Genomic DNA, 12,475 nt, shown 5'->3' on the forward strand with positions numbered 1-12,475 from the left:
AATTTCCAGGCTCTGTAACGCAACATCACAGGAGCGCCTTGACGGAATCTCTTCCAATTTGCCTCAAATGGCGATTTGGACTCCAGAATGAACTAATGGCGGAGGCATAAGTCCGCGTTGCGGTCGTTCTAGTTTACTGTTGCATTTGTGTGTGTGTGTGTGTGTGTGTGTGTGTGTGTGTGTGTGTGTGCGCGTGTGCGCGTGCGTGTCCACACGCAACACACCTCTAATGGAGAGTGTTCATGTGTATACTGTACAGCAGTGATTCCAAAACTGTGGAGGTACTACAGGTGGGCCGCGAGTGGTCTGCCAACACTCCCGATTTTCATGGGTAATCAAATGGCTGTAGCAGGGTCATTTTTAAAGCTACAGTGGAGATCCTGTTAATGTTAAGGTAGAAGACCTACGGCATCCATTGGTACCAAGCATAATATGCTAGCTTGTCGGCAAGGGGCTAAATAAAGCTCCAAATGTAGGTTAAGTTTTGACGAGGGAAAACTATTTCAAAGGGGTCCCTTGAACTCTCAGCTCAATTTATCTGAATGAAAATTGGTTCAGTGGGTACCCCATTGAATGAGTCTCCCCTTTACAGATAAGGTAGGATTTTTCACAGCCTAATAGCTTGTGGATTGATTTCTTGTTGTTGCTCATCACATTTTGTCTCAACAAATGTGTTATGCATGCAAATACGTCTGATGAGTAAGGGGGGAGAAAATGTTGGCAGTCTGCTTTTGGGTATTTTTGCTGAAATGTTTTTGTATGTGGATGGATTATTAATTTCCCTTATGCCAAAGTTCACATGCTCTGTTAATGAAATAAAAAATATATAATATAAAAAAACATATAGGGAAATAGATCATCTTAGTGTTGTGTGTAGATCAGAGTTGTGATTAAAGGTTTGGGTGGGCCCCGGAAGATTTTCAGATTTCAAAGTGGGCCGCGGCATTCTTAAGTTTTGGAACCCCTGCTGTACTGTCTGTTGCCCTCTTAATTTAAACCCAGTGGGTAGATAGGGGGGTCTCTGCCCTCAATGATTGGTAGTCTCTGTCTGTCTCTGTCTCTCTGGCCTCACTGATTGGTAGTCTCTGTCTGTCTCTGTCTCTCTGGCCTCTCTGATTGGTAGTCTCTGTCTATCTTTGTCTCCCTACCCTGGAGCCTTGTCAAATGCTTGTCATTGACTTTATATTCGATTTGTGCTGTCTCTCTCCCTTTTTTCCCCAACATACTGTTTTTGTCATCTTTTAGGGTCATGACACATAAAAATAGTTCGCGGCAACAGTGAAAAGCAACTTTCCCAACATTTATAACCAATTGATGATTATTGTCTTGCTTATTCACCCAAGATAGCTGCAATGATTTTGTCCCAGTTACCAATTCCCACCAGCAGGCAATATTTGCTATCTCCATTGCATAATCAGAATCAGAGTCACTTTTATTATGTAAAGATTACATTTGAGGAATTTGTCTTAGTGTAACTATGCAACATAGCAGTCATATCAATATTCAGAAGATAGAAGAAGATATCTAAAAAAGACAAAATCACAAAGTTGCAAGTGCAGTCCAATATACAAACACGAATAGGAAGAGTGTTAATAGGCATTACATAGGATTTTACAGTCCAAGCGATGCATGATGTACAGTAGTTAACAAGAGTAATATAATAGAGTAAAAAGTCCTGGTTAGGAGAAGCAGCTGTAATAGCTTAATTTAGTGAGTGTAGTCCAGCTGCTGCTACTGTCAAGTGATGTATGATGTGGGGTCATGTCAGTGGGGGGATTCAGCTATGCTTAGGGGGGTATTGGGGGGGTTGGTAGAGTCCTTAGTAGAGGGGGCTTTCTTACGGCCTTGTTGATGAGGCTGATGGCAGTTGGGAAGAAGCTTTTCTTGTGGTCAGAGGTTTTGGTTTTGACAGACCCCAGTCTCTTGCCAAGGGGGTAGTATTTCAAAGAGTTTGTGTCCAGGGTGGGAGGGGTCGACCATGATTTCAGGAGACCACTTCAGCATCCTGCCGGTGTGCAGGTGTAGGTATGGATTCTACTCGGGTTACGGATTCGGCTCGGCTCGGGGTCCACACAACGGGGTCTAACCCATGGGTCAAACCCTAACCCTAACCCCTAACCTTAACCCTAACATATGTCTGATAACAGCAGTATCTTAGCGTTAGCTTGTTAGCTAATCTAAAGCTGTGTTTTTTTGCACCATTTTGCCCACGCTAATCCCACCACGTGCCCGATGTACAGCCAATCAAATGCCTACCCGAGCTATTTCTGAAGGCGAGCCAGATCTGCACCGACACAGGTCCTGAAGGGATGACAGGACTGCAATGACCCAGTTTCATGACAGCTTGACCTTATACAGTATTTTCTTACCACAGTCGTGTCCCGTCCACTGGGGCAGTTAGAGGTCAGTGCCTTGCTCAAGGGTGTTTTGACGGAAGATGTTGGGGAAAGTGAAACCATCACTCCAATCATTTCCCCAAATGAGATTTCCCCTGGCAGATCAGATCAAGGCATTCAAACTGGTGACGTTCTGCTGGCACACCAGTTCCTCCAACCTTCAGGCTGCGACCACTCATTTGTTTTGACGATCGTCTTTGATGGGAACACGACATAAGATCTGCATTCTTGTGGATTGCTATACAAACAAATTAGACTCTGATTATGTTACATTCGCCATTGAGTGAACCTGCAAAGGCGTGACAAATTATCATTTCCTAAAGTATTCCCTCTCCCCCGTTCATTTCAAATGAGCCATGGTTTCATATCCCTAGTCTACAGTGCGTTTTGGCAGTTGTGTGTGTCTGTGTGTGTGTCTGTGTGTCTATATTTCCGTGTGTTTGCGTGTGTGTGTGTGTGTGTGTGTGTGTGTGTGTGTGCGTGCGTGCGTGCGTGCGTGCGTGTGTGTTTGTGTGTGTCTGTATTTCCGTGTGTTTGCGTGTGTGTGTGTGTGTGTGTGTGTGTGCGTGCGTTTGCGTGTGTGTGTGTCGGGTGGGGGGCGGGGCTGTCATAGCAGAGGCAATGTGTTTGGCCTTGAGCCTGCAAGCTGGCAGCTGTGTCGTGACCACTTGAAGTTGGAGACTTCACCAGGAGACACGTGTACGCAAGCCAAGTGTGAACACAGTGACACACACACACACACACACACACACACACACACACAAATACACACACAGAAACGCTTGCGCAAACAATCGGTTGGATATATGCATGTGCACAGACACACGCAGAAATACACCAAGGAAAACACAGACACACACGGACAGTCGGACACACTTGCAAACGGCAGACAAATTTGTGTAATTATGCTCCTGACACTTCACTTGGCCCTCTCATGCTGCCTCTCAGAACACTTGATCAGTTAGCTTGTGTACAATATGCACACACGCACGTGTGCACACACACACACACACACACACACACACACACACACACACACACACACACACACACACACACACACAGATAAAACATTTACATACAAAACATACATTTCTATGCATATGTAATTACAATACAAATCAAGTCCTAACAATTGTGCAGGGCATGTAAAACACACACAACACACACACACACACACACACACACACACACACACACACACACACACACACACACACAATGTGTATTTGCATACTGTTGCTGTCGGGTAAAAACCTCATGGCCCCAATTTGAGTCATTTTGATGTTTTTTTGTTTATAGACAGGAAACATGGGGGGAGAGATGAGGGGGGGTACGGGGGGATGACAAAGAGCCACCAGGTGAGGACACTCATTATTTTCAAGTCCCAACTTCAATTGGAGGATCACAAGGTCCCCAATTGGATGATGTTGGAGTTCTATAACTCATGGCGCTATGAAACCCTTTGAAAACCCAATTGGGTAAACTAAAAAATGCATGGCGGTCAAGTTAAAAACAAGGCTGTTTTTCTCTGTTGCTGAAAGTTGACGTGTTGGGAGATCGAATCGGTGAGGCCAAAAACCAAACCATGCACACCCTCGAAGGTGGTAGGGGTTGGAGGACATGTAGGGCTAGACACGGGACATCTGCTGGTTGCAGGTGGAAGTACGGGAAAGCACATTGAATCCATCACGTGTCATAATGGTGCCACTAGCCACCACCGGTTGTCATGGAAAGCCATGTTGTCAACTCGGCTGGTTGAATGAGTTACTGTACACATTTACATGTTTGTGTCTACATGTATCATTATGTGCATCTCAAGTGTCCATGTATAAGTAAGCCAGTTCATGTACCTATGTATATGAATATATTAGTGCGTGCGTGTGTGTGTGTGTGTGTGTGTGTGTGTGTGTGTCTGTGTGTCTGTCTGTGTCTGTCTGTGTGTGTGTGTGTGTGTGTGTGTGTGTGTGTGTGTGTCTGTCTGTGTTTGTCTGTGTGCGTGTGCATTTGGGCTATGTGGATGAGATTCATGTCAAGTAGCCTGACATCTCTCCTCAAGCTTATGAATATATTCATGTGGTACGTGGTACTGCAGGGCATTGGGGCAGAGAGGCGTGCATGTGTGTGTGTGTGTGTGCGCCCGCATGTGTGTGTGCGTGTGACAGTAGGAGCTGCTACTCTCAGATACACACACAGCAAGTGAAATGTGGGGCGAGGGTGTGTAAGATGAGTTTTGAGAATGGAGAGAGGGAGGGAGTGAAGGGAAGGTGATGGGCTTTCTGAGCATGAAGAGAAGCAGCAAATACACCGAAAGCTGCTGTAAGGGTAGCTCTGCACAGGTGTGTGTTAAACGAGTGTATCAGGTATGTGTGTATCCAAACCCACACACCCAGTTAATGTTGTTTACTTCGGAAAAACATCTTCAACTTCTTAATATTTAAACTTGATCTTAATGTAGTAGTTCCCTGGCATATCTACCATGTCCATGTGGCTTCTTTCTCATTCATTGCTATGTTAGTATTGAAATGCATCCGAAAGTGAAGGAAAATACTCCAATGCGTCTTTTCCGTCATAGATAACGAGACGGGAAGACCGCTATCAAAGGAAATGGATCCAACCTTATCTCTCCTCCGTCCCCTCTGTCCTCCGGTCGGTGTGGGCGAGGGGCGGGCCTGGGGCGGGGTTTCCCACTCCACCAAACAGGGCTTTGTGTTTTATAGACACGGTCCACAGCGCGGGATAGCTGTAACCACCGCGCTGATTCGAAAAGGATCACTAGGCAGAGAGCGGGGCGACCTTGAGATAGCAGCGAGGCAGATGACCAAGGTTGCACATTATTATTCGTCAGATGGGCCGCGGGACGGATGGCACGATGGATGAAAGAACGGAGTGATGAAAAAAGGATGAGGAGATGAATAGACAGACACCGTGAAAGAGGGAAGGGGTTCTAACCTTTCATTAAGCCTGCGTCTGATGGATGGATGAAAGGAAGAAGAATGATGAAAACCGGAGAATTAGGGGAGGTTTCTGGCCCTCCCTCATGTGAAGGTCCAGAGAGAAGGGGCTGCTTGAGGGATCATCTCTTTGGTTCGCCTCTCTCATCAGTACTGCTTCAGCTTTATGGAGTGCTTATCCTCAGTGGTGTAGTGGTGCCTGGAGAAGTGGGATATACTCTTAATGTATGGCCTTTTTTTTTTTTTTAAGCGGCTGATCAAGCAAAGGATAAACACCCTGGGTTATGAACAGTGACATGTAAGACTACTCATATTTAGTTCGCCCCAAAATGGGCCAATAGTATTTGCACATTGTCACTTAACTTCTACTGCTTGACTTCAGTAAAGCATCATCACCTAACCTGGAGGTGTGTTGGTCATTTCAGATAACCACATGGCTCTGACATGTAGGAGATGGGCATCACATTTATGGCATCAACTTACCAGGAAAACGCTTATTTTATCCTTATTAATTTGCACACATTGAGTCGCCCGAACTTTGCTGGTCTGTCTGCTCTAATCTGTGACTCCTGCCTCCGTGTGGCTCTGTTAAACAGATCAGTGCATCTAGTCAGAAGGTACAGGTCTGATGACTGTCTATAGGAGACTTTTTAAATAACTATAGTTTAAAGCAGCTATACGAGGAACTTTTAACTGATTATGAAACAGTCTAAATTTAATAAAGATGCATCACATCTTACAGTACCTACATCAGCAAATGAGAACATCGGCGAGGAGATCAGCGATTTCTATATTGCTTTTCTAAATGCCTGTGCGCTGGTCGGGCACAGTGTGACTTCCTGTGTCAAACTGGTTGTAATTTTTGTTGCGCTGGAACCAAGAACGTCAACCTTATCCAGTCAATAAAACAGTGGGGCAGGCTCGCTGACACGGAGAAGCCCTACCTGGACTGCTGCGGCTCAGACATTCCGGGGGAGACAGCGGGAGAAGACTTCAGGAAATGCAATCTTTGCTCTGGGAGAACTCTACCACTTTTGTCCACAGGGGCTGCTAAAAAATCAACACAAAATGAAAGTTCCTCGTAGCTGCTTTAACTCGAAGATAGTGATAGTGATAATGATATGAATAGGCTGCATTACTGCAAATTATTTAGCTAAAGCTAATATTTGGAGTAATCAAGCAACAATCAATCGAAATATTCCTTCACTCTTTTTGCCCTGCGCATCAGATGGGATTTTTGAAGTGGGTATACTCAGTGCCAACTGAAATATAAGTAGGTACACTCTGTATACCTGCGTATGCCCTGCACTACTCCACTGGTTATCCTCTCAAAGTTTTGCATAATTTGTCTCATCATAATAGCAAGTCAAGAGTGACTTTGGAGAGGCTTCTCCTGTACCTACGCTGTGTCCCTCATCTCTCACCCTTCTGTAACCCTCCTCCCTCTCTTTCTCTCTCTCTCTCTCTCTCTCTCTCTCTCTCTCTCTCTCTCTCTCTCTCTAGGATAACCTTCTGCCACCTGCCCTTCCAGAGCAAGTGGTTGTACATCGGCACAGAACGAGGGAACATCCACATCGTCAACGTGGAGTCCTTTACGCTCTCAGGCTACGTCATCATGTGGAACAAAGCCATCGAACTGTGAGTGTCGCCGCCCACCTGTCGCCCACCGATGTCGACTCCCCCTCGAAATGCCCTCAAAGTGCTCTGCATTTGTTCTCCTCTAAATACAATTCAGCATACAGCTGTATCGTATTTGTGCTGTATGGAAGCGTATCCAAAGTGAGTCGCTGATTCCTAGATCAATATTTGAACTCTGGGCGAATCAAACTCAAAATCTAACCCCAGCAGCACTGCAACACCGAACGCACGGTCTGTTGAGTCACCTTGAAGCACTTTAAATGAAACGAGAGATGCTGTGTAATCAGCATGACCTTTCCAAAGGTCAGTGCAATTTAAAATGAGATAAGAAACTACCATTAGTCTTTCTATCATTCCTTGGCACAGTATTGGACTCCAGAAGATAGTGACCTGTCTAGTGGACCTGTCTCTCCACTGTGGCAATGGATCCGTCAGGATGACGGGCTCCATTTTGGTTCCCCGCTGTAGCGGCTTAAATTATTCACTGGAGCGTTTTGCTGCACGCTTTCCCCCACATGCGTGTGTGTGTGTGTGTGTGTGTGTGTGTGTGTGTGTGTGTGTGTGTGTGTGTGTGTGTGTGTGTGTGTGTGTGTGTGTGTGTGTATGTGTGTGTGTGTGTGTGTGTGTGTGTGTGTGTGCACACTGCAGAGAGAGAGAGACAGAGAGGGAGGGGGTGGAACAGGTGTCTGCCGAGATCAGTGTATAGGGCACACACACACGTCTCGTCTCAACAGGGCTGTGGGGAAGAGAAGGGGAGCGAGAGGAAAGACATGGTTGGAGAGCGGAGGAAGGGAGAGGAGAGGAGAGGAGAGGAGGAGAGGAGAGGAGGGGAGGGGAGGAGAGGAGAGGAGAGGAGGGGGGAGTGATTGTAAGGATGACGGAGGAGAGACAGGAGCAGAATGGATGAGAGCAGGATCATGCCTGGGGAAAAGGACATGCACAGAGGAGACATGATGGGGAGAGGAGCACAGAGGAGGAGTGATGGAGGGGAGGAGCCAGAGGAGTGGTGAGAGGGCTTAAATGCAGGGAGCAGAGGGAGGAGCCAAAGGTGGTGGAGAAGAAAGGAGTCATGCAGAGAAGGGCGGTAGATGGAAAATGTTTCCAATTAAAGAAAAGGGGCATGGGAGGTAAAGTAAATGGTGATAATGATGAGGTAGAGGGGTGGATAGAGTTCAATCAGAAGAGACTAATTCTTTAGCGAACAATTATTTATTTATATACTAGCACAATAATTAAGAGAATGAGAATAGTCTTTGGTGATTAGACATCAGGACATCAGTGAAGCCGAGGGTAAAATAGGATACCCCCCATGGAGTCTAGACACTAGTGGTGATGATGATGAAGAAGACTCTGGGATCTGGATGGATGAGAAGAGGAGCAGCTTTTGGTGATCCCATGCAGACCCATGCAGTGTCCAAGTGATGAACTGGAGGTGACAGCTGATGAGCTGAAAGCACAGAGAGGAGAACAGCTTTTAAAGTTGACAGCTAAGGCTGAGATGTGGCGAACTCTGATTGGTTTAACAAAAGTGCTACCGCCCCTAATGAGATGATATGAGCAGGAGAGCGGGAAGAGAGAGGGGGAGGAATGAATGAATGAATGGATGGATGAATGAATGAATGAATGAATGAATGAATGAATGGATGGATGGATGGATGAATGAATGACGAAAGCACGAAAGGAGACAATAATTTCCACGTTTCTCTGCTTGACCCTCTTTTTTCCATCTTCAGCCCTTCTTCCTTCTGTCCACCTCTACAGGTGCCTTTCACTCATCTTCTCTTCAGCTGTGCCACTTCACCTTCATTTTGATCTTTCCCTCACTCATAAATACCTCTCTCCACTCATTATTTCAATCAAAACATGGAAAAGTTGTACTTTACAGCTTTAAATGTAGAAATGGACGGTTGATGACGGACAAACACTGAACTTAAAAAACAACAACATTTGAAATATTGAAACAACTTCTAATTATTAGATCTACTGTATTCACTTGTATACTGACCACTGTGACCAGCACATATGTTTTAGTATCCTATTCTCCTAGTACTCTACTTTGATTACAAAAACAAATAATAAACACAAAATGAAGACCTGCAATAATCAAAGCAGGCATTCAACAATGAGAAAGTTAATTCAATCAGGAGAGACTAGTATAAAGGTTCAAATCAAAATAACTTTTATTGATACAACAAACAAGATGAAAGTTTGGCATATGGCTCCATGATGACGCTCCTCCTGCGATGATGAGGGAAGGGTGTCAGGAAAGCATAGAATAGAAATCCCCCCCATGCGGAATCCCTCTGGAGCCATCACATTTGTGGTGGCAGGGGAGGAGGCGGGGCCAAACAACTGGTACATGGGAATGACAGCAACTGCAGAGTGACAACATATCACAGAGTAGCGAAACCACATGATACGTGAACTTGAAATACTCTCAACTGCTTTAGATGATTGGTTCAGCGGCAAAGCGAGGGAAGGAGATGGCTTGGACTGATTGGCTATTGATAGCGTGGGAGAGCGTGGATAACTCTGATTGGTTAGGGAGAAGGAACTGATTGAATAGGGAGAAATGTGAATGAACAGGGCGTGGGATAAGTAGTCTTGCTGATTGAAATTACGTCTAGACTTCACTGTTTGATCACTGGCAAAGGCAAATATTGGTCACTGGAGTTGTTCATGGAATATTCTTGGAAAAGTTGTTGAGGTTGGCTAGCAAAAATGTTGAGGAATATTGACTCTCCTAAACAATATTAAACAACAACATCCATCTTTTTTCTGCTCTTTCTTCCTCATTGCCATTTACTTTACCCACTCAAATACACTCTACTCATTATACTCTTTTGCAACCCCATTGTGCCACAAACTGGTTTCCATCCCGCGCCATATGGAAGTTCTGCAAGTTGAGTTTTGGGGGGAAATGAGGTTTCCGTATCTATTGGTTCAGGCCTCTACACTAAACAGTCCCACACTCATTCTGTAGGAAATAGCGTATTAAAGGTGCCAGCTGTGCCAGGAATCCATTCTCCAATTTGGTACAGATGCTCTCAGTTTGCATTTCTGTCTGTGTGTGTACAGTATGTGTGTGTATGTGTGTGTGTGTGTGTGTGTGTGTGTGTGTGTGTGTGTGTGTGTGTGTGTGCATGTGCATGTGCATGTGTGTTTGTGTGTTTTCTTTGATGCAGATCAGAGAGGCGCGAGGTCTCTCGTTCCCTTGTTCTCTCTATCTCTGTCAGCTTTGCAGATAGCTTCCCCATTGCCTATTGTCCTCTTTTGATGCTAACATTTCACTCGGACCAAAACGAAATGTCTATGGAAAATTTTTATTTTGGATTAAATCCCTTAGTACGCATGCCGAACCCAGACTTTGGCACTCTATTAGGAACACCTGTACACCTGCTTACTCATGCAATTATCCAATCAGCCAATCATGTGGCAGCAGTGCAATACATAAGATCATGTAGATACAGGGCAGCAGCTTCAGCACATGTTCACATCAGAATGGGTCTCAGGCACTCTGACCGTGGCGTGGTTGTTGGTGCCAGACGGGCTGCTTTGAGCATTTCTGAAACTGCTGATCTCCTGGGATTTGCACCCAAAACAAAAAAAGAGTTTACTCAGAATGGTGTGAAAAACCAAACACGTCCAGTGAGCTGCAGTTCTGCGGATCGAAACGCCTTGTTGATGAGAGAGGTCAGAGGAGAATGGTCAGACTGCTTGGAGCTGACAGACAGACTGCAGTAACTCACATAACCTCTTTAACTGTGGCGAGCAGAGGGGCATCTCAGAATGCACAACACATCCAACCTGGAGGTGGATGTCACTTTGCTAGCTGATACCTACGCAGTGTTAGTACTGAGCACTTTAGTAGGAAGACTGTGTTCCTAATAAAGTGCTCAGTGAGTGTATAATGATATACGGTAGGTAATATAATACAATATTATAAATAAAGATATTCCCTACTCTTTTGTTCTATTCTGTAACACGAGCTAAATCAAAAGGCTTTTAAATACTTTCCATGATACAGTATGGGCTTTGCCACATAAGCAATACAATGAAAGTTTCCAGAAGGTTAAGGCAAATACAGGCACCTAATTAAAAGTCAATTTGGTCTGTATTTTTTTCTGATTAATGAGGTTGCCAGACAGCCTACACCAAATGATATCCAGATGAGATATTCTATTCTATTCTATTCTGTTCTGTTCTATTCTATTCTATTCTATTCTATTCTATTCTGTTGTGGTTGCGTGATGAGGCTACAGTAGGCTATGGTGTGTGCTGTGGTCAACACCCCTGGGGCCTTGCTATTTGAAGACTGAAGCTGCAGTACAGTAGCTGTGCCAATGGCCCCGGGCCTGGCCCAGTGCGCTGTGTGTTTGTATGAGTCACACCTCTGCTCTCCAGCTCCCAATATACAACCTACATCACCTACTGCACGCCACTACACTACAGTACAGTACAGTGCTCTAGGCAATACAGCCAGGTCATGTGTGGAGATTGTTCGCATGATATATTTATGAACACATGTGATTGTGTGTGTGTGTATATTTGCCTTTGTGTGTGTGTGTGTGTGTGTGTGTGTGTGTGTGTGTGTGTGTGTGTGTGTGTTTACTCGCTGACTTAGATGGTCACTGGGTGCAGAGAGAGTACAGAGATGACACATAGTTCACGTTTAACGTGCTGGCCTGGGGCATCTTCTGTTCCCTCCCTTCTTCACCCCCCCCCCCCCCCCCCCCCGCTCTCCTCCTCACTACCCTCAAGCTATTTTGAATACTTGTACCCCTCCCCCCCCCCCCCCCCCCCCCCTTCCCCGCCATTTTTCCATGCTTCTGTGTATGTCGGGTTCCTGCTTGTGTACGAACATTGCCAGTCAAAGCTTTGGACACACCACATTTTTCTTATTTTTACTATCTTACACATTTTGGAATAATAGTAGAGGCATCAATACTATGAAATAGCACTAGTTGAATTATGCAGTGACCAAAATGCCAAAAGCGTTAAACAAATCAAATCCTACTATATTCTATTATAGAATGAGCAAAACTCTGTCCGTCGGCATTATCTCCATTGGGCAGCATTGGCGTAGGCAGGGACTGACGAAGCAGATTTTTCCATCTTCCTAACCTTATTTTTGGCAAGTCAGTGTTGTGACGTGGACGAGTATTTTAGGTTGATGAAAAACAATTCGTACATTTATATTTGTCTAAGAAACACATTTCAAGCATTTAAGCATGTATAAGCCTTTAGCTGAAAATATCAAAATGGCTTTAAGATCATGAAAAACATAGTACATTCAAGTAGGTGTCCAAACTTGACTGGTCGTGTGTGTGTGTGTGTGTGTGTGTGTGTGTGTGTGTGTGTTTTCTTCCATGGGTTTGCATGTGTGTTTCTGCATGTGGGTGGGTGTGTACGTGCCTGCATAAAACAGCACACAGACACAGAGGGTTCTCCCAGCTAGTACCACTATCCATCAAGAGAGCATCACAG

The 12,475-nt window shown here is 45.1% G+C and overlaps 1 protein-coding gene across 3 annotated transcripts in view; it reads left to right on the forward strand.

The window, feature by feature from the left end:
- The window catches only part of LOC310782041 (syntaxin-binding protein 5-like), a gene marked incomplete at its 5' end in the record, with an annotated part of 148,724 nt that overhangs the window by 80,511 nt on the left and 55,738 nt on the right, over positions 1–12,475 (forward strand). For all 3 annotated transcript variants that reach the window (XM_083642690.1, XM_083642691.1, XM_083642692.1), the window contains one exon: positions 6,854–6,988. In XM_083642690.1, the coding sequence (XP_083498816.1) occupies positions 6,854–6,988 (135 nt within the window). The remainder of the gene's footprint in view (positions 1–6,853; positions 6,989–12,475) is intronic.

The sequence above is a fragment of the Poromitra crassiceps genome, assembly GCF_964638095.1.
Source record: "Poromitra crassiceps genome assembly, chromosome: 9".
NCBI lineage: Eukaryota > Metazoa > Chordata > Actinopteri > Beryciformes > Melamphaidae > Poromitra > Poromitra crassiceps.